Source organism: Melanotaenia boesemani, chromosome 14 (assembly GCF_017639745.1).
Source record: "Melanotaenia boesemani isolate fMelBoe1 chromosome 14, fMelBoe1.pri, whole genome shotgun sequence".
In the NCBI taxonomy this organism is placed as follows: Eukaryota; Metazoa; Chordata; class Actinopteri; order Atheriniformes; family Melanotaeniidae; genus Melanotaenia; species Melanotaenia boesemani.
In genome coordinates, this window is record NC_055695.1 from 19453722 (window position 1) to 19476079 (window position 22358).

At 37.7% G+C, this 22358-nt stretch overlaps 1 protein-coding gene across 1 annotated transcript in view; it reads left to right on the plus strand.

Moving 5' to 3' along the window:
- acbd6 (acyl-CoA binding domain containing 6) overlaps window positions 1-22358 on the plus strand; it is a 33517-nt gene that overhangs the window by 648 nt on the left and 10511 nt on the right. Inside the window, exons 2-6 of the mRNA XM_042006989.1 lie at window positions 33-97; window positions 287-383; window positions 5625-5701; window positions 9081-9186; window positions 11445-11534. Coding sequence (XP_041862923.1) covers window positions 33-97; window positions 287-383; window positions 5625-5701; window positions 9081-9186; window positions 11445-11534 — 435 coding nt within the window. The remainder of the gene's footprint in view (window positions 1-32; window positions 98-286; window positions 384-5624; window positions 5702-9080; window positions 9187-11444; window positions 11535-22358) is intronic.

Consider the following 22358-nt stretch of genomic DNA (forward strand, 5'->3'; position numbering starts at 1 on the left):
ATCAGCTGAACAATTTTGTCTTGTATTCACAGGCCAAAGTAGGAAAGTGCAATACACCAAAACCTGGCTTTTTCGATTTTGAAGGACAGAGAAAATGGTATGTTGTGGCGACCATATCATGATGAAGAGCTTGCACGTGTTCAAATATGGTAAACAGTAACAGGATTCCCATTTACTCTGCATGAAAATAGGTGCATGTCTGTGTTTTTGAGGAAGAGCAAAGTAAGTGCTTGTATAAAAATGTGATGTACAACAAATTGTGACAAGGATTGTGTCATCATAACAGGCAAGCCTGGAAGCAGCTTGGAGACATGGTGCCAGAACAGGCAATGCAAGAGTACATTTCTTGTGTCAATGTGTTAGACCCCGAAGGCAGCACGAAGGTAAGAAGAACCTTCTTAATTTTAATAAAGTTAGATTTTATTATTACTATTTTTATTATTGCTGTTATGGGTCTTCTGGTAGAGTATGTAACCATATCTTATTTATTTAAAGGTTCCATATTATGCTAAATTTACTTTGTAAAGGTTTTCTAACAGTCATATGTGTCCTCAGAGCCCGTGGATGAGGCACAAAAATGAGAAAATTCTGTCTCCTCTCTCATTTGCTTCATCCAGTTTTTAGCGAATGTGTGCTAAAAACGGGTGACTCTGAGATCTTTCCCTTTATGACCTCTGGAAGGGAAATAATCACTACCCCCGGTAGTAAATACTGTTGTTGAACCGCCCCCCCCCCCGGCTAACTGAGCCTGCCCTTTAAAATCACAGAGCAGGTGCCAGCAAAAGCCAGATCTTTTCCCAGAGAAAGGTGTGGACATGCACTACTTTTGAACATTTAACGGTTCAGACACAGAAACAGCTCGTTCTCATTAGAGCTCACCAGAGCCACTTTTGGAATGGCCGAAATTTAAGGACCAAGGCTGAATTTGGGGTAATACACTTTGAAAACAATGTTGTTGAACCTCTGACACCCATACGAAATTGTTGAAAAAAATGTATAACATGGGACCTTTAAAGTCATGGTGTTTGATATATATTTTGGCATGTTCATTATTTTATTTACTTTGAAAAGCTTGTATATTTCCGTCTAAGGCAGTTGTTTGGTTTGTCACATTTGATTATATAGAGCTGAAGGTCATTCATTCCATCATGATATTGTCTTCTATAAATAGTTACTTTTCTGAAACTGACGTCTTTTTGTTTCACCTGGTATCAAAATGTTGCTTAAGGGTAACTTCCATCCATTTGACAAATCATGATAATTAGATTTGAGCTAAAGGGTCCTCATTAAGGTAAAAAATTATGAAAATGTACAACCATCTGTCATTGCTGAGCATGGTGAATGTACCACAGCATCCTTGCCAGTAGATGTCAGTGTTGCACTATTATAATGCTTACAAAGGCTCATTGTTGTACATGCAACATAAAAATACAAGATGATATTGAGAATATTAATAATGCAGCAAAGTTACAAGTATTGTGGCCAGCTAGTATGATGACTGTTCACATCTGTTCACACTCCCGCGTTATATCATGCAACTGTGTCCGGAGAGTTTTGTTGCCATTGATACGAAGTCCTTTGGGACAGAAGCACAAGCACTTAGTTACAACAACAACCAGGTATTGTCTGTGGATTTGTAGAGAATATTTTTATTGGAGCACAAAGATGTTGTATGTATGATGTCCATCAAAATGTTTTTTACCATCATTCAAAAAGATGAATGGCATTAGTTTGGCATACTGTTAAATATTTCCTTAACATAAAATATTTTTTAAGGGACTTGTTGCACTTTAAGTGCACTTTTAGTTTCCTCTGAAAGTATCACAACTTTGAATTAAGAAAAAAATCATTGACATGCTCTATTGTTGGGAAATTCAGAAGATCTGAATATAACAGTGTAAGTTAAAGTGTAAAGTTACAGACATTAGATCTATGACTCTTTAAAACAGCCACCAGGTTCACAGCTCAGCCAGCTTGGACCATCCTGGTAGAGGCTTTTCAAAGCAGATTGAGCTCCGCTCCTTTTTTTCAGCCATACAAGCCTGCTACTTGGAGTTGTGTCTGGACCAATTGATCCACACACTGAAATTAGACTTATTTCAAGCTGGGCTTTCAAGAACTGTCTTTCATGACACCGCCCATATAGAAAAAACATCCGCTGCAGGGAAAGTTGCAGTTCTGCTTTTGCATTTTTTTTAACAATAGGGGCTAAAGTATGTCTAAAACATTTTTCCTCCACCAAAGCTACGCTGTAAAGCTTTGAGATTTTCAGGGATATTTGTATTTTGGGGGTACATGTAACTGCATTACAGTGTGTGGGCTCCAGTCTGATAGTTTATCTAAAAATTTTAAAGGTAATTTAAAGCCTGGGATTATTAAGGATTTGTTGTTTAACCTCTTAACATTCTTTTTCCACATAGAAATAAAAAGTACACAAATGAATTTTCAGCACAGTTGCTGCTACACAGTTTGGTTGATTCTGCACCCCTATGTTGCCAAGTAATCTTCCAAGCTAGAGAAGACAAACTGATTACTAAAACATTTTAAGCATGCTATACTTTTGCTCTACTTTCTAAACCAAACAGCTGTTGTTTCATTGTCTTCTTTTTGTTTTATAGCAGAAAATTCAGCTTGATACATGTACTGTGCCTTTTTTTTAATTTATTTTTCAAAATTAAGTTGTGAGCCATTTTGTAATTCAATGCAGTCCATGCAGTTTAAGTTAAGGTGTCCAAATACTTTTAGGAGTCATTGTATTTACCATATTTTAACCTACAGCTTTTAATTAATTGTAAGAAATTGTAAGAAAAACTATTTAAAGGCCATTTTTTTCAGCCATTCTCTTTTGGTACATCCAGCACATTAGTTATAACAGGAAAGAGGAAAATGTCTTAAAATGATGATCAAAATATAATATTATACTATATCCTAATAAAGATTACACTGTTTGCATACTTGCTAGACTAAATAATATTTCAAAGTTATTATATCATGTTTCATTTGCCTATTCAGTTTATTTACAGGTGAGGTGTATTTCTCTAATAAGGGAGAGTTTTTATCTAATTTGATTAAGAGATTATTTTTGTGATTGTGTGCAAGGCTCCAGACTGCGACCAAATGGTCGCATTTTGCGACTAAAATGTGAGACAGTGCGAGTGAATTTTTCCTCTACTTGCGCAATGGCGACCAATACATTTGCCGGTCTTTTTCTTGTAGTACTTAAATTTAATATATTTTGTCGCTAACAAACTTCTGCTCCCCTCTTCAGTCCAGTAATTCACAGTAATGCGCCAATTAGCTGCTGGTTTGCCGACTCAAACTAACTTCAATACTAGAAAAGAAGACGAACACCAACGAAGAAGACGACAGCCAATTTGCGTGTGAGCGGGGACGAACGACCACTGTGATTGGCTTATGTGTGGAAAGAGGCGGGTCTTGGGGAATTTATTATTGAAGAGAAGTATCAGTCTCTGAAGCTGTTTATTGCCAGGAATTACATAAACAAGTCATACCATGCCCTATGGGGGATGATGGTGACAAGGTTGCCGTTCTGCTTCGACTACAAAGTGAAAATCAAATCTGATTTGATTTGATAAATTCTATGTCTACTTGTTTTGTGTTAGTGCTGCCAGTAAGATGTGTTTTTTTATGTCAACGGCAAAAAAATGTGAATTGTGAAAATGAGAGGAAATGTGACATTGCTATGCAAGGCGATTTCATTGTGCGCCCCTAAATTTTCTGCTTGCACTCCTAAAAATCTAAGTTAGGGGCCACTGTGCTCCTCGTAAAAAAAAGTTAACCTGGAGCCCTGGTGTGTGTTTGTGTTTGAAGTATTTGTGATTTATAAGTTAGCTTCACTAGATTAGATAAAATGGGCCAAAAATGCTGAAAATTAAAATAAATATGTTAAAAGACTCATCTCATCTGACTTAAATAATTTAAACTTGTGAACCACCCTTAAATGGTAGATCTTTAAATATGGGAGATAATCTTCTTTGCGATTGGTTGTTTATTGAAAAGTGATTATAACACATGATGAAATGATGAAACTGACTGTCTTCATACATGGAAGGCAGGTGGTTGAAACTGAATAATGAGTTCAGCTTTTTTTGTCATTTATGTGACTTATTTTTGAACAGTTACTGTAAAAATTGTAATAAACAATTACATATTTCCTAATAGTAGCAATGCAGGCTGTAAATTAAATAACCATAACCACCAGGACACCTGAATGTGTCATGACCATACAAGTCAGACATAGCAGACTGTGCTGATGCATTTTAGTGCAGTATATTCTGTGAACATGGCGAATGGGTTCCAAGTAACAAAACAAAGTGTAAAAATAAAAATCAAGTACAGCCCCAGAAAGATGGAATTAGTTTTTTTTTTCTAATCATAAAAGCAAGAGAATATTTGAAATGTCTGTCACATATGATCTATGGCTCAATACTCTGTTTGATTGCACACACTTTTTACTTTTCATTGTGTCCTAGTTCTCCCTCTTTGTGCTACCTGCCCCTATTCTTTTTTAACCCCATCACCCATTTCCTTCTCCTACAACTTAATTTTTTAGCTCTTTTCTTCCTCTTTGTGTCCCTTTTAATAGCATCACTCTCTGCCACATACCCAGTCCTGACACATTTCTGTGAAGCAATACTCGCTGACTGTAGCCATGGTTGCACAATACCAGGGGACAGCCCTGCAAATGCATGTTCCTCTCAACTATCCCCCCCACCCCCCAAAAAAGAAGAAAAAAAAAAAAAAAACGAACCTGATTGTATTAGTGTTAACAAAGCGCCACAGCATGGCAGTGCCTATTCTTTTGGAAGCGCAGTTAAATGGTGTAAGTAGGAGTGCATAGACAGAGAAGCAGGGCAGAGAATAATAGCCACAATTTGACCTCTGTTCCCCTCTCAATTGTTGAGCAGACACTGGCTTTATATTACATTATACTGCAGAGGAGCAGGGCCAGTGCATCAGCGAATATTCTGAGTTTCTGAAGTGAATTAGGTTGTCCCAAAAGTGCATGCACGGTTGTTTTGCTTCTCTTGTCATGTTCTCCCCACTCTCCCCATTTCCTGAAATCAGATTTTCTTTTGTGAGTCAAGGTTGGTTGGCAAAGAATAGTCGGGGTAATAGTCTTTGTTGAACTGAATGTAGTATGGAATTTCATGAAAACGCAGAAAATTAACAAGAGTCACAAATTAAGGTCCAATCCATTTTATGCTGTTTGCATTCATTTTCTCAGTCATTTATTAGGTTTGAGGTCACGCCCAGAACTCTAGAGATTTGCTCTAAAATTACACATTTGGAACTTGCGGTGCATTACATCTGTAAAGATGGTAGGTAGGACGAGGGGCTGGAGGTTTCAGCCATTCATGATGAATACATGGGACCAACTCTTTTGTATTGGGCCTATACAAAACAGAGGCCAAAACATCTGTTCATAGAGCGTTGTAACACAGGCTGCTAAACTAAGCCACAGGAAGATTGGTGTTTCACGCAAACCATCATTGCAGATTAGGTTGGTGGAATGTGTCCCACACCTGCATGCGAAATGTTGCATTTCATTTGTAGCTGTGTGAAAGTCAATTATTTTTTTTAATGATATATTGTTCTCACAGGAAAGACAAGGAGCAGAAAGGAGAACGGGTTTTGGAGGAGCGGCTGTCAGCTGTCTATACCAGGAGGAGATGATAAGGTATTTATATCAGACAATCACACTCTAGAACCTCCCTGATACATCACATGTGCAGGAAAAGATGTTTGAGTTGCAATGAATTCCACAGCTAGTGTTTTTCAAATTTCAAAGCACCTTGAAGAATGTCTCACATCTACAGGGTGCGGTAAAAAACTTATCATTTTCCTGCAGTTGTGAATCACCTCTTATTTAACTCTTAGGTCAACTCATCCTAAGTCTGGCATTGTAAACCTCTCATTTTGATGCTGTATTTGATAATATTCAGCAGACCGTAACTGCAGTCAGGCCCTGGAAACGTCATACAGCACTGATTTATGTTAATGAAATATATTCTCAATCTGCTTTTGCCTGGCAGACTTACTCAAGCTTAGAAACCCCCCATCTTCATTTCAATGCAAAAAGAACTCTTTTGGAGATGAAAATGAGATGTGTGAATCCTGCAGGTTTTCTTTCTAAATGGCTCTATGTGATTAGTATGCGTAGTCTCTGGAAGAACTGTCCAGAGTCTTCCCTTTTTAATTACGTGCAGATTCAAGGAAGGAAGGGGGGGTGATGAAGACACATTGGAGAGAGCAGAGTAAGGTGGGTACAGCAGGCTTCCCAGAACGATGCTCCTCTCTGTGATATCCAGCAACGATGCCCCATGGGAAACCTTCCACCAGCAAAGCATTAACATGGCACAGACACACAACTCTGCACATGTGCACACACCACCATACACTTTTCACTATACATGCCAACGATTTTCATCCGAAGCCATGCATAACCCACCAGTATTCTCACACTCACTGCTCTGCTGCATTTCAATTTCCTCTTTCTCACACACAAACTCACTCCATATTAAACAGTTAAGCACCTGTTAACCAGACTGAGAGTTAATTGCACTGCTCGCGGCTCACTCAACCTCTGTTTGTGTGTATGTGTGTGATCGACAAAGCAGGATTGATTAGCAATATCCCAGGGCTACTGAGCTGATCAGTGTGTGATTGAGGAGGCTTTGAATGCTGCATTTGTATTTCTCTCACCTGCCTTGAAAAAGGATTCTGATAAACACTGGAGGCTTTGTTGTCCAAACTCTTTGCTGGAAGCCAAATCTGAATTATTTGAGTTCTCATTGTTTCTTGTTCTTCCATGGAGCTCAACCACACCATGAGCCTCGAACAGGGTCCTACGGGGAATGCGATGAGAGATTGTGAAGGTGCATGTGTGTGTTTGATGGATGGTGTGGCCATATTGTTGATCAGTGAAGCTCAGACCAGGTAGATGAGTATTCTCTACCACTGTGACCAGTTAAGCCTGATGGATGAAGGACATATCTGCCACTACACCAAACTGGACACACACACGTGTGTGCACATAACGTTCTCACACACACATGCTATATACACAACCACAAAAACCATTGGTGCCCCAGTGATGACAGAGTAGCCTGTGACCTTCCCAGCATGCTTTGCGGCGCTGTTGATGTCATGTCGTTTATAAGAGCCACATTAATCATTTGTTTGTTTATAGCCTGTTTGTTTTTATTTGTGGATTCATGTGTGTTCACTGTGCTATAAAGGATCACCACAACAAATTTGGTTGTGTGTGCCTTAATTTTTTTTTCTTTTCTTTTAGAGGATTTTACTTTCATATAATTCTAAACTGCCCACTAAAGATGTGTGTTCGCAAAGATGTGTGTGCTCGCTTGTGCTTTATATATACATGCCGTGCATCCGTCATTCCAACCCTGTCCGACCATCAACAAAAGACTGATGGGCTGGCCTATTGATTAGTTGCTGCTGGAGACGGATGGCGGCCACACATCAGGGACACTCGGGGTCACAGTGGCCATCAGACAAGAAAGTGGGTGTGGTTCAGTGTAGAATCTCATGAATATACATAGCAGCAGTAATCAGGAGTATGTAAATGAATGTTCTCATACATAACCTAGCTGTGATAAAAAGTGTAATGAGTTATTCATAATTTGCCATGGCCTGATGAGAAGATGGAGGGGGAGGGAGGGAAGGAACAAGAGAAATGAGGGAGAGAGAGTATGTAGGTGACAAACCAAGTGCAGAGGAAAATCAAAGAACAAACTACTAAAGAAACTTTATTGTCCTATTTCTAGTGTCAGTTTTGGAACAGCGTGCTTAAGGTAAAGAGTGTGTGTTATTGTGTCAACTTATGGTACAATTTTGATTTGATTTATGATTGCAGGATTCATCCAAAAGCAGTATACCATGTAGGGAAAAACAATACTGGAATGGAATCTTAATTTCAATATGGCAAAATTGATCCTCTTTGCTTTATATGAGGAGAAACTTTGGGAAATCTTAAAAAAAAAACACCTGATATGCTGATGTGAGATTAAAAGCAACTACCACGCTTTGAAGAAATTGTGGTTTTTACAATTTTAATACCATCACTAGTTTAAATAGAATTCTTGTTTTTATAATTTTCAGTTTCACCATCCTAAAATAGAAATAAAAAGAAATGGCGAACAGTGGCTCCTACTGTATGTGGCTGGAACCACCTGTGTACTCTGGGACTAGTAAGGCCCCATGCAGCAGCTTCAGAGACAGAAACTGTGGGATTTGGCTTTGGGGATGACTGAGTGACTGCGTGGGAGTAGTAAAAGTGTCAGGTATGTGGGGTTTCTGTCAGACAATAGAGCACTAAATTCAATTAATCTGAATGGCCGGGATGGGTGAGAGGGAGGGGAAGGCGTAAAGCTCTAAATGAGATTTTGGCCCCTCTCCCCCCCTCTCACCCAACATCTCTCCTCCTACCATCACTGCACCCCCACAGCACTCACTCCTGTCCCCAATGCCAAGAGGTGATTAGACACACAGATATAATTAGAGGTGGGATGGTGTCACCGGTTGTGTGGCGTGTGCCGCTGTTCCCGAGGGATGTGGCACGTGTGGCTGCTGCTGTAGTATGAGATGGTGAGGCAAGATATATGCTGATGTGTTATTTATGGGTTTGATGACAGAATAGTGTTTTTCTAGTGATGTGGCGTTTGCTTGCTATGCACACCCATAAGGGAGTTAAAGCAGCAGTTCACCCAAACTGCAAAGGAAAATATTCTGGCAATAATTTTCTCCAGATTTTCAGATATTCCTCATTTTATTTGCTCCCTAAAATAATTGTGGTTGTATTGGAGTTATATACAGCAGCTGCTTTTTAGTGTGCAGTGGAAGTGACTCCTTTTGTTGCTTATATTCTGAACAGTTAGTCTAAGTTAAAAAGAAAAAAAAAACGAGAGAAAGAAAGAAAATAACCTACCAAATAAAACCAAAGGCAGCAGAGCAGTCACAGGTTTTAATGAGTTTAATACAAAGTAAACTGACTGTGCTTCTTTCTTTGTTTTTTTCCCCTCCTGTATTACTTTAAGGGAAGAGGATAAGAACATCTTTGACTACTGCAGAGAAAATAACATCGACCACATCAGCAAGGCCCTCAGCGCCCAGAAAGTGGATGTCAATACTAAAGATGAAGAGGTACAGTGCCAAGAAAAATGTAAAGTGATGCTGCATGCTAGAGTTGCAATAATCAAAGCTACTTTAAGAGATCATTACCGTGACAACACTTTAATTTTTATACGTAACGCTGCTGTTGAAGTGTCCTTTAGCAATTTCTGTACCAGCAGTCTGCCACTTCTGCTTTTCTGTGACCCCTTTGTGCAGGAGGGCAGGGGAAAATAATCAAAGATGTGTCATAAAAATGCAGGTCACTGGGCAATATATCATGCAGCTCTTTTTGCAGTTGTTACATAATGACTTCTGTGACCACACACACACACACGAACAACTGCTCAGGGCTGAAAAGTGTGAAATAGTAGAAACAGTCATTATCATCATGCATTGACCTCGAGATCCATTCATCAGTCTTTAATTCATTATCAGCTGGGCCAAATGGCTCGCTTCCTGCCTTTCTTTCATTACAGACGTTCTTCACATAAACAAGCAGTCAGCTGCTGGGTTCACAGTCAAAGGCCAGATGGTTGTGGGACCACTGCTGAGAAGGCTTTGTCTCCCCACCGTCATTGTTCACATCATGTGTCTTGTAGTTGTACTGACAGACCAGTAGAGGGCACTGGTGAAGTTTCACATTAGCAGGAAATCCAGAGTGTCTCACTTTTTCTTTAATACTGGCCACAGCACTACAGGTGTTATATATTTTATGAATTTCTGACTGTACTGAAGTGTTAGATTTGGGGGAAAAAAAAAACAAAAAACAGCAAAATGACTGGTAATCTTGTTCTGTGAGTTATGCATACAGTTGATCCCTTGCGATGTAAATCATTTTTAATCACATATCAATCAATAATATAAAAGCAAGACAAAGAAGTCATTGGAACTAAATTAGTACACCAATAACTTCATGGGAAATGTCAAAAAGAGTTTTCAGTTTACTATTAAATTTATGTTTGGCAACAATGTAAGATTTTTGCGGAAAGATTAAACAGATTTTTTTTAAAGAAAATACAAACAAACTAATAATATATATTTTTTAAAAGATAAAACACATGAAATATCTCCATTATATACGTTTTGCTTCTTCAAAATTGTTTAACTGCTCGCGTTTCAAGGCACCAAAAACATTAGAATTGGTGCCGTTTTCCTTGACTTAAAATTGGGAAGAATAATTTCAGTTCTGGTGTATTTAGTTCTGAATGAGTTTGTTAAAGCAGAATTACTTTATGAATGTTTGGAAGAAAGACTTTACTAAACCAAAGCAGGAAACCAATAATCAACAGATACATGCAACTTAAACTTAAATCAGTCTGTAAAATCTCCATATTAATCTGGCCTTTAAGTTTTAGTTTCTATAAAATTCTTGGTTTTACTTAGTTTTATTGCATCTTCAGTTATTTAGGTTTGATTTTGACTCTGTTCAACTTGATAAATAAATAAAAAAAGATTTATTTTTTTTCTCATATTCCAATGATTATTCAACTATACAGTGAAAATGGAATCCGTTACCCCTAGCTTCTAGAGACAACCATTTCAGCTGTGAGAAGAAGAGACTGTATAATGCAATCCCACATCCCACTGGAACCAGCAAACTGTGGTATGTAATGAAAATGTGGCCAGCAGTCAGCAGCAGAACACCTGGAAGAGAACGACAAGAACAGAGGCCAACTTATTGGTATTCTGGCCTGACTCATAAGTACCCGTTTTAACATGCAGCCTCTGTGATCAATATGATTTAAGCAACAGAATTGGACTTGGAGAGTTTGCTTTACCTAATTGGCCTCACTGAAAAATGAGCTTGTGTGGTTGTATCAGAACAAGGATCTTAGACCTAAGCAGAGTAGTGTGTGTGAGAGGGAGAAGGGGGTTGCTCATGTTTTGCGCTCACTACCTCATTAATCAAGCTTTACAGATTGTGTGCAGGATTCTTCAATTTATCCTGGAGTCTTTGGTCTGTGTTTCAAGCACCTATTGGTCCTACTGATGCACATATGGAGACACACAGGCCACATGTCTCTTCACTCTGTCGGCAAGTTGTTATGGGGCTCAGGTTCAAAGGTTTTGAACGGAAATGTGTAATTTCAACAGACTCAGATCAGGTTAATTATCTACATACATGAGGTTTAGAGAGTGAGAATATAATGAAGGTGTATAGGATTTTTTTTTATAGGTTTGGGTATCTCATGCTATTTGTGTCTTCATAATCAGGCTTTTAGATGTCTCTTTCAAATTTTTATGCATGCCATTTACTGTGTAGTGTGCTTGTGTACTTGTTTCTGCAGGGCCGCGCTCTCCTGCACTGGGCCTGTGACAGAGGACACAAGGAGCTGGTGTCTTTTTTACTGCAGCACAAAGCAGACATAAACAGTCAGGTGAGACACAGTTTTCTTTTTCTGTGCCTTTCTGAGAACTTCCTGTTCAGTCTGAATGTAATTGTTCTTCTAAAGCAGAATCTAATGATTTGCTGGGGAAAAATAGATCAAGTAGGTGTAAATATGTATATGGTATTGTACAGATTGTTTATGTGTTGAATATAATTTTTAATTTGACATTACTGACTATAAGGAGTTAAAGCATTCTCAAGCTTCAACATGAAGTCTATGTTCTGGTTTTCATCTATCATAAAACAGTATGTAGTTAACAGTTACAGTTTTAACCCGTAGCTAATTTGTAGAAAACATGAATATTTGTTTTTCTAGATTTTCAATGAAAGAAATGTTTGAAAACACATTGTGTGCATAGGTTTTTTAAGGAGTAATTTACATTGAACTGTACAGTAGTATGTTGTTGTCTTATTCTCCTCTTCATTATGTTCTATACATTTTCACTAGCAGACAGATCTGAAATGCAGGCAAGCCAGTGAAGCACACATATTCCCTCAGTCTATGAAGCCACACTGTTGGAAGTTGTGCAAGTTATAGGCCTGCTGAAATAACTACTTACCCCAAAAGAAGTTTTTTCTCAAAGGTAGCATATCTCTCCAAAATTCCAACATGCACTTCTGCATCAATTTTACCTTCACACTTATATGAATCATCCATGCCATAGACACTCATGCACTCCAATGCCACTGGGCACAAGCTTTTGCACCATGTTTAACAGCCAGGATGGTGTTTCTCACCTTTGGCATGCAAATCCAGATTCCAGGATTCATCCAACCACAGAACATGTGTATATACATATATATATATATATATCTATATATATATATATGTGTGTGTGTGTGTATATATAGCAGGATATATTGTAGAATCGTCCAGAATAGTGTTCGTTGTATATTCTTTAAACTTGTCAGGGATTTTTATTTCCCCTTCCTGATGAGTGTTTTGAGCCCCACTATTGTCAAACTCTATATTCCTTTGGCTTGGGCTTGTGTCTTTTAATAAAAGTTAAGATGGCTTAAAGAGCCCATGACATGTGTTTCTGTGTTTTTTGGCTAATCTGGAACACTTAAATGATTTATTATTACCTTAAATATCACCAAAAGAGAGAAAGTAAGAGAGGTTTTAGAGTCTCTGATCCACTACAACTACTGAGTGGACTATATTTGTTTTTGTTTCCAAAACATCTCCAACAAAATGTGTTTTGATAGTTTTGATAATAACCTTTTTTTTTTTTTTTTTACTTCCCTAAAGACTTGATGATCTTGGATCAGTCATGTTCAAACATGTACCACTGGATTTAAGGTGATGTCATGCCCAAAAATGTAGCTCAAAGTTTGTCATAAAAAATTCAGGATTAGTGTGCATTTAGGAGTCACCATCACTCCTTCCCCCGTCCTCCAGAAAGCCCCCAGGAATTCAACCAGTCAGAAGACATTTTTCTCAAATCCTTACATTTAGGATGATACTTTACGCAGAGAAAGTTCTTTATCATCCTTAAATTATTAACTTTTTGGGGTTATGATGTGTAAAGCTAATCTATAGGTACCCAAGATTAAGTGGAAATGATGATGATCCACTTTAACAAACTTTAGAATTTTATTGCATTTTGGAAAATTTCCACAAATTACTGGTTTGGGGTTTGTAAAGGGTTTTGAGTGAGGATGTTGGGAAGAGTGGTGGAAGCTTCATCGTTCCTAAAGCATAGCTCCAAAGATATGTTCAAGTAAACTGTTAGCAAACAGTTACATCTCCTGCATCCCTTTCGCCCTTCCCCTCTGTCTTTCCATCCTCTCCATCCCTTTCAGAAGGTCACCTTTAATTCACTTTGTACCACACAAATCCCTTAGAGCTTTAGCAGACAGAGTTAGCTGATAGCTAGCCTTGTGTTTAGGCCCCCCTAGGTTTAGCTGCATCCAGCAGGCTTTAGCTTTGGCGGTAAGCTGGCTCAGCTGCACATCGGAGAAATTACTCCTCTTCCCTGCCCAGTGGCACGACACTGCGCAGCTCACCAGGGTTCTCACTGAGGTTTTAACTGTGAGGACAAATCAATTGGAAGTAATCAGGCAAATTGTTTTACGTTACACAACCCACATAATCAGGACATTTCACAAATGACTTTCTCTTTTGTGGTCATGTGTGGCTCTTTTGTTTTGAATGCTTGCAGGGAGGGGGTGGACTTAACAGTGGGATAACTATGAAACAATTCACTGATGATTTACTGCCGTATCAAGACAATGACAGCAGAGGCGGACTGATGTATAGATGGAGGCTTTTGTCCTTTTTTTCCCAAGATGTAGCACATTTACAGTTATGTATCCATCATTAGAATATAAATTAATATCTCGAAGTGCCAAGAGTTTTCAGCAGTCAAAGCAGGAAACACAAATCTTTGCCCAGGTAGTAAAGTTAGAATGAAAATGAATGAATTTTCCTCCAACCATTTTGTCTGAGTCTGCTTAAATTCACCACCACACATGCGTTTATTTCCTCTTTCTGCATCATTTGAAATGGAGCAAACAAAGAAACAAAGGCAATAATAGACAACGGATGGATTTAAGTGATCTTTTTTTTATTTCTTTTTTTACGAACACAGAGGCTGGAAAGCTTCAACAGATGTTTAAGAGGATGTGATTTTGCATCCAGTCGGTGCACAAACGTTAACTGGATTCATGAATTCAGGCCATCCACCTGCCAGTCTCTCAGGTGTCAGGGAGAAGTCAGCCATGGAGGAGGCTGAATAATACAGAAACTGGATCTCTGCATCAGAGTTACTGGTTTCAGATTTATGACGTGGTAAAAAAAAAAAGTGGCTGCAAGAAAAATACAGTCGGCTAAATCTTAACTTTTCTGCTTCAATGCCAAATTAACTCATCATGTGAAACCTTACAAAATGTTTTCCTTTCAATCAGAAAGTGTGTGAACATCCTTTAAGATAAGGCAAGTCAAAGAGAATAGTATTAAAAGAGGAAAAGAAAATATTTGTTATACTGGGAAAGATTAACTTTTAATAGACATTTTTATACTTTAATGCTTTTTTTTGCCCAAATTCCCTTTAATGTGAAACAAAGAGAATGTGAGGTTTTGTGTGTTTATGAGTGAAACAGAATTGTTTGCAGGCTATTAGAGCAACCAGTAATCTCTCTTGACCTCGACCAACTGCGGAGCAACCAGTAAATAAAGATCAAACATGATTTGTGCTTAATTTGTTGATTAAAAATGGGAGGGGCACTTGAGAGTTAAAACAAAAAGTATTATTATTTGCTTGGCAGAAGAGGGAAATCGTTGGAAATTAATCAACTGATTGTTTTAGTGAATTGTTCTCAAACCCTGGTAACCTGCATTAAGGGCTTGTTTGATAGTTAATCCAGGATCAAGGCATCACAATAGGTAGCTGCATGTGTTTGAATACATAGATCACAGATCTGCCACCTGCCAACTGTAGCTCAGGTCGTGGTGTTGGTACGGTACATTAAACTCGCTCCTCCTCCTCACCATGTCACCCTGCTCCCTCAGCTAATACTCCCAGATAAAGTGGGGCAGGCTGCACCAACTGTGGAGCAGATGACAATAAAACCTGGTTTAATATAATAATGGAAATCAAAGTTTAAATACAGTACTTATTTTTGTGGTAGTCTATTTAAACACATTAATGAGGAGTAAGCTTAACCTAAGGACATTCCATCATATCACAACGGTAGTAAAAACTGGTCCAAGCAGGACAATTTTTTCACTCATTTGTGTTTTAACATATTTTTTTCTCTAGAATAATTTCCAACAACCACAATGAACTTTATATATATATATATATATATATATATATATATATATATATATATATATATATATAAAGGTAAAACTCAAAACATTTGAATATTGTGCCAAACTTAAGTGATTTCAGTAATTCTACTTAGTTCAACTGCCTGATCATTATATGCAAAGTGAGATATTTCAAGCTTTTATTTGTTATCATTTTGATGATAATGTCTTAGAGCTTAAGATTGCATAAAAATTTAAATATAAAAAAATTAGAATATTCAATGAAATCAATTTAAAACAAAAGGATTTTGAATCCTGAAATGGTGACCATCTGAAGAGTAAAGTCATGCATATGAACTCAGTATTTTTATTTGAGCCTTTTTTGCATGAATTACTGCCTCAGTGCAGCGTGGCATGGATGTTATCAGCCTGTGGTTCTGCTAGGGTGTAAAGGAAGACCAGGATGCTTCAATAGCGGCCTTCAACGCTGTCTCGTGTGTTTCATCTTTCTCTTGGCAATGTCCCATAGATTTTCTACAGGGTTCAGGTCAGGAGACTTTGCTGGTCAATCAGACATAGTAATCCCCTGGTCGTTGAACCAGGTTTTGGTTCTTTAGGTAGTGTGGGCAGTTGCCAAGTCCTGCTTTAAAATAAAGTCAGCATCTCCAAAAAGCTTTTCTGCTGAAGGAAGCATGAAGCGCTCTACAATCTCCTGGTAGACGGTTGCATTGACTCTGGACTTAATAAAGCACAGTGGACCAACATCGGTAGCTAACATGGCTCCCCAAATCAACAGCAGCTCACTGGCAAGATGCAAAGTGAGATTCATAATCTCCTACGCACCAGAGTGGTCTTTGAGGTGGAAGACTTTTCCCCTCCTGAATCTCCTCAGCTACACATGAACAAGGTGGTCGTGAACCGTATCAGTCTGAGCCGTTAGCGCTGTTATGCTGGCCTGTCAGCAGCTCTAAAAAGCTGTGGAGACTCGCGGCAGGTTGTGGCAGCTGCAGGAAGTTCTGCTGTAAGTTGCTGCTGCCACAATTTAAGCTGCTGTCTGTCACCAGATGAGGATCAGCAGGTGAAGAATAAAGTCCAGTGTTACTTTTAAACCTCTCAAAAGCACAAATCTGTTCCATTGCAGGAATTTTTAATCAAACTCTATGAAACTAGCAAATCTACATCATATAAGCACACCTCCCTTTATATGCGTTTGTGGACGTGGTTTTCTATGCCTGCAAGACGAGGATGCATCTGTTTGCATCTGGAGAGAGGAGCTGTGGGGTTTTTTAAATTTTCTTGTGACGTAGATAACCTCTTTATGTCACGAAAAACATAACCTGGTTTTACCCTGTAGAGGGCGTTATGAGACATTTTTAACCCACAAAATCCGTTTTTAAAATAAATTTAAAAAGTACTAATTTTATCAACAGTATATGTGGTTTTCATCACAAGTAAGTAATTCTGTGTTGTTTACAGCTCAAAAAACACATTTTTGGGTGCACTACCCCTTTAAGTGCTCAGGAGTCCTTTGCAGGTGTTTTGGATTAATTAGTTCAGATGTGGCACTTAGAGGCTACAACATTGAACCTTTTCACACTATTCTAATTTTCTGAGGTTTTTATTCTTGGGTTCATAAGCTGTAAGCCATAATCATCAGAATTATAACAAATAAATGCTTGAAATGTCTCACTTTGCATAAAATGGGTCTATATAATATGTTAGTTTACATTTTTAAGTTGAATTACAGAAATAAATTAAGGTTTGCTCGATATTCTAATTTTTTGAGTTTCATCTGAGTGTGTGTGTGTATATATATATTTATGTATATGTATATATCGCATACGTGTGTGTGTGTGTGTATGTATGTACTGAAATTATTTAAATGTATAGCGTATGTTTAAATTTTTATTTTACTTAAGTCCCACTATTCAAAGTCTACATTAGTAGTAGAAAGTCATCACTTTCTTATTTTTCTCCCAAAACTGCTCAGATGAGATTAGGATACAGCCTTCCTCAGTCTGGCATATTCCTAAAAACGTGTAGCTGGTGGGAACAACAGTCTGAATTAACATTTAAGATGTTAGGGTTGGGGGGTTAGACATGTAAATTCCAACATTTTATCTGGAGAATGGATTTTTAATTCTCCCCTTGCAAATCTACATCAGGTTCAAGACTGCATTGTACTACTTATAAAAAAGTCTTTTGCAAATTACTTTGATTTTTTTATAGTTGTTCATCATTACAGAAATCAAAAAGGACAAAGCACATGAAACAAAGAACGATTGGGACATTTCAGTGCATACAGTTGCAGTCTCAACTTATAGCATATTTCTTTTTGGTATCAACTAAAGCATGTAAGAAATATTGTCACTAGTGTGTGTGGGTTAGTGTTTGCTAACCCTGTGGTCACCTGTGTCCAGGTGTTGTAATTCCAAACCCATAACAAGCTCACAGGTTGCTGAGGAAATTTGCATTTGCACACAGGTCATACCCATTCATGGAGAGCGGAGTTAAAAAGCTAAAGCTGTGGTGCTGTGGGGCTGCAGATGATAAAGCCCAGGAATGGTCCAGAGTAGATTTTCACAATGTCTGACTTACTCTATGATTACTGAAAGGCAACACGACAGAGGGAGGATTAGGTTGACAAAGAGGGCAGGGCAGGTGAGATGCAGGTTAGCCAAACACGAACACAATGCCAGGAAGGAAAGGAATATGTAGGTCTGACGTAAAACGGAGGTGACTGGGGGAAGAGGCAGCACAGGTTTTAAGCATGTGGTCTTGTATCACATGCTTTTACTTTACTCATTCCTACTTTTTTTTTTTGCCTCGCTGTTTCTCTCTTTCCCCTCTCCTCATCACTCTCCCTTCCCCCCATGCCTCAGTCTCCTTCACTCACTCCATCCCACCCTGCCTCCGCCTCTATTTTGTATTAAAACAACATGATCCATGAGGCGGGGAGGGCGACTTGCAGCACCGCTAATTCTAATTAATCCTGCGTGGTAGCACGGCCACGGCAGGCCCCAAGCACTCCCAGTCTATCAGATAGAAATTCATAACTTAATTGAGGTCAGAGCTTCGAGCCGGCTGAACAAAAGTCTCCAGCCAGGACCAGCAAGATCAATAGTAATAAATATCTGACTGGTTGGCCTACAATTGGTGGCTCGTGAGCACAAAAACAAGTCTCATACATGCAGTCTGCCCTTGGACCCTGCACAGGTATCTACAGTGTAGGTTTATGTATACTGACATGAAGTTTTAAGACTCAGCCCACAAAAGATTTTAAGTTCTTTCACCATTTTCATTATATGGGTCAGGCAAAGGCTGCTTTGATTTCTGGTTGTTTCAACTGTTTGTGTTTGTCTGATAGGGTATAAGATAGATCACTCGGCATGTACGCGTTTGTAGAGCTGATTTCTGATAGCACACACAGAGTTTAGAGTTTTACAGAGTTTTACACATAGAGTTTCTGTGGATCCACTGATAATTGATTTGATATATTTGCCCGTGGTGATGGACTGAGGAGTGTTTTAGTTATTCAAACAGTGAAGCCAAACAGTTAATTAATGACTTTAAATGAGACCTCAGCTTTATTATTCCATACTTTCAGTCAAGAAGTAACGAGGTTTGTTTTGTTTTTTTTCCTTACATCAGCTGTTCTGGAACTATTTAACATCTAATCATATAAAACATTGTCTCCCTATGTAGCTCTCGGGGTATAAAGATAAGTGAGAACTTCAAGGAAAAAAAATCAACATATTTTCTCATTAAGATGTTGAGCTAGCACATGTTGCCAGAATCTTTTGGATTTATTATGTAAATTCTTTAAACTCTACAGGAACTCTGAAAAATATTCTCTAATTTGATGTTTTGATGGTGGTGGAAGAGTTTAAACTATTTTGAGATTAGTTGGGGTCAAGGCCAAAGAGTAAATACTTTTATACTTATTAAACCATTCTGTGACCCTCCTTGTACCCAATTGATGGGATCATTCTGGAAGAGACCACTAACATCACAATAGAAATGAGACATATATCATAAGATAAAGGTGAAGACTCATAACAGTGTTTTAGTGATTTACTGGGACCTTGATTGGTAGCTGTTTTAGCCTGATTGAGTATTTTGTTGGAAATCTTGTGTATACTTTGTATTAATGGCTAAGTGGAAAAAGGGCAGGTGACATAAGACTTTACCTCTTTCTGCTTCTTTGTCATTCAAAAAATTCATTCAAAAATTTGTTTTGAAATGTTGAATGAAAAAAATAAATAAAAGTTGAACTATAACAGGTCACAAAACGTGGGGTACTGGCGAGGGACTTATCACCTTTGTGATGTAGAAACATTGAAAACTAATTCAAAGGTACATAAAAGACTACTTCAACTCAAGCTTTGATATCTTTCTAGTCCTAACCCAATAGTTTTTGGCCAAAAGTATCCAAGCAGTGATTGAACAGAAAAGGGAAATGTGATTTAAAAGTAAAAACAACAAAAAAAGAAAAAGAGTTGGCAGTTGTATGAAAAGCATCAATTTCTGTGCATTTCTTCACCCTATTTCTTATTGATCCAGCTTTAATGTAAAATTGTTTATAGATAAGTATTTTTTTTTTTGCAGGTATATTGCCGATAGTTTGTCAAATATCTGTTGGTCATCACCCCATGTTTGCCAGATCCCATAGCATCTGCTCTTCTGAATGCAGCTTCATATGTGGATCTGCCTCACCCACAAATTCACAGTATGAGGAAAAGTCTGCAGGTAGATCTTTGGGATAGCCTTGTTTGACCAGTACAGAAGTTTTTCAGTCTCAAAATAAGACCTCAAAAGATACGAGGTCTAATTTCCACCATTATGATGAAAACAAACAGTTAAATATAACAACTAATTTAAATTACAGTTACATTCTTAAAATATTGGCTATTTCAAAACAAGAAGAAATTATCTGAAAATAGCAGTTTCTTATTATTGTTGAGTATTAAGTCAGAAAGTAAGTTTAGAAATAAAGAATCATTAATGAAAGTATTGATAATAATAAAAACATACTAAGTAATAACTGACACAGCAAAAAAGCTCAAAGTTTCAGAATAGGCAGGCTTGTACATGAACACGTTTGGCTGCCTGTGCAGTAAGTAAATGTTATTAGGTTAGATTTCAGGCCACAGAAAGAACTACATAATCCATTTATACTAAAATCAAGTCTGAGTACATTTTAAACCTAAATATTAAGGTTTGTAAAGTTGGTTGCATTTTCAGTTGTTATAGTGTATTCTCTCAAAATAAGAAACTTGCACAAGCTTAGCTTATGCTCCAGTGTAGAGCAAAACTTGGCTTATCACACCACCATCTCTCCTTTCTTATAGCTCAAGTCATCATTGTGGATTTCACATTATGACGACCTACTGGTTGTTTTTCCCACAATCTTTATTAAAACTGACAGCGCATATTTGATATACATGAGTTTAGCTATGTCAGAAAATGGGCTTTTCTTTCAAGGTTAAGAATCTATTTGGAAAACAGTATGAAAAGAAAAGCTGCTATATGAATATGCTATACCCAAAGTAAAATACACCTCCCTCTTTTATCAAACAAAAACAGTTTCACTCACAAGTCAGCAGCTTGGCAGAGAAAATAGTTCTTGTAAATCAAACCGAACAAATCTTAAACATTTGTTCATGCACAAAGACACAGTAAGCCTGTAACAATATTAATTACTTTCCATCATTCAGCCAAAAATGCCTCCATGTTTTTTACAGATCTCATGCAGTTTATTGTAGATTGTAGCCCTACCTGCTGTTGTAGCAAACAAAGAAAACTGGATCCTCTCATCTGTGTCCTCTAATGTGGTGTCAACTACTTGCGTGATCAAAGGGACACACACACACACACACACACACACAGTGGCTGATTGAAATTCTATGTTAGGAGCATTATTACACGTTTGTATCCCTCCCCTTTCCCAGCACTGCCTCCTATAACTAATGGCTCAGTCAGCCCAGTCATAACAAATATCCAGCAAGATTCGTCATAATTGTGTGTGTGCATGTGTGTTTGTGTGTGGGGAATTGTGCAACCTATCTTCTCAAATGTAAAGGGTCATTAAGAAAGAAAAGGCAGTAAGGTGGGGACATAAACAACTAAAATCTACTGAAAATTCCAACAAATAAAGAAAAAGATTCGGGCAGTCTTGTTTCTAGGTGTGTTATGTTTTTCTTATTTTGTTTCATGCACTTCTGGAAGGCTCTTAATACTGTGCAGCACTGTAGTAATTTCCAGTTGTGATTCTGTGTGTTTTTTTATGTTTTAATGCTTTGTTTTTACGTACTTTTTATGACTCTGTTGTAAGCACTTTGAGTACCTTTTGGTTTTTGTGAAGGGCTACACACATAAAATTGGATGGATGGATGGATGAATGGATGGATTGATAGGGAGCAACACAAGAGGCACTGATAAACAGAGTAAACAAAGATCTAAGATGGGCACTAGAAAGGCTGAGCAATGTACAGTGAAAGTAAGGTTGATTTGTTTGAGATTCTTCTGTTGAGTTTATTCTTTTAAATCTCCCAATATGGCATTTTTTGCATTATTAGAAATAAGTCAGTAGGATTGCTTTATAGCATTTTTGTATGATATTAGTGTTGCACAACAATATTTGAACACTATCAATGTCATCAGTAAACAAAAAAGCATCACGATATTGAATATTTGCATTTTATTTGTGCAACGTTGTGATGTTTTTACTATGATTAAAAATATTGGTTAGTTATTTAGTTTACAGGTTACACCAGAGGTATCTAACTATATATATACAAATATATATATATATATATATATATACATATGTATATATATATATATATATATATATATATATATATGCTTCAACAGCCTATGAAGTTCTGCGCAATGACTCATTAATTTGAGTTAGGTGTGTTGAAGCAGGGATATATTAAAAACCTGCAGGACTGTGGCCATTGTAGGACCACAGTGAGTAGTCCTGATGTAGACATTAATGATAACCATTGATTAATCCAACGCATCACCTTGGAGGATGTTTAGCCAATTCCT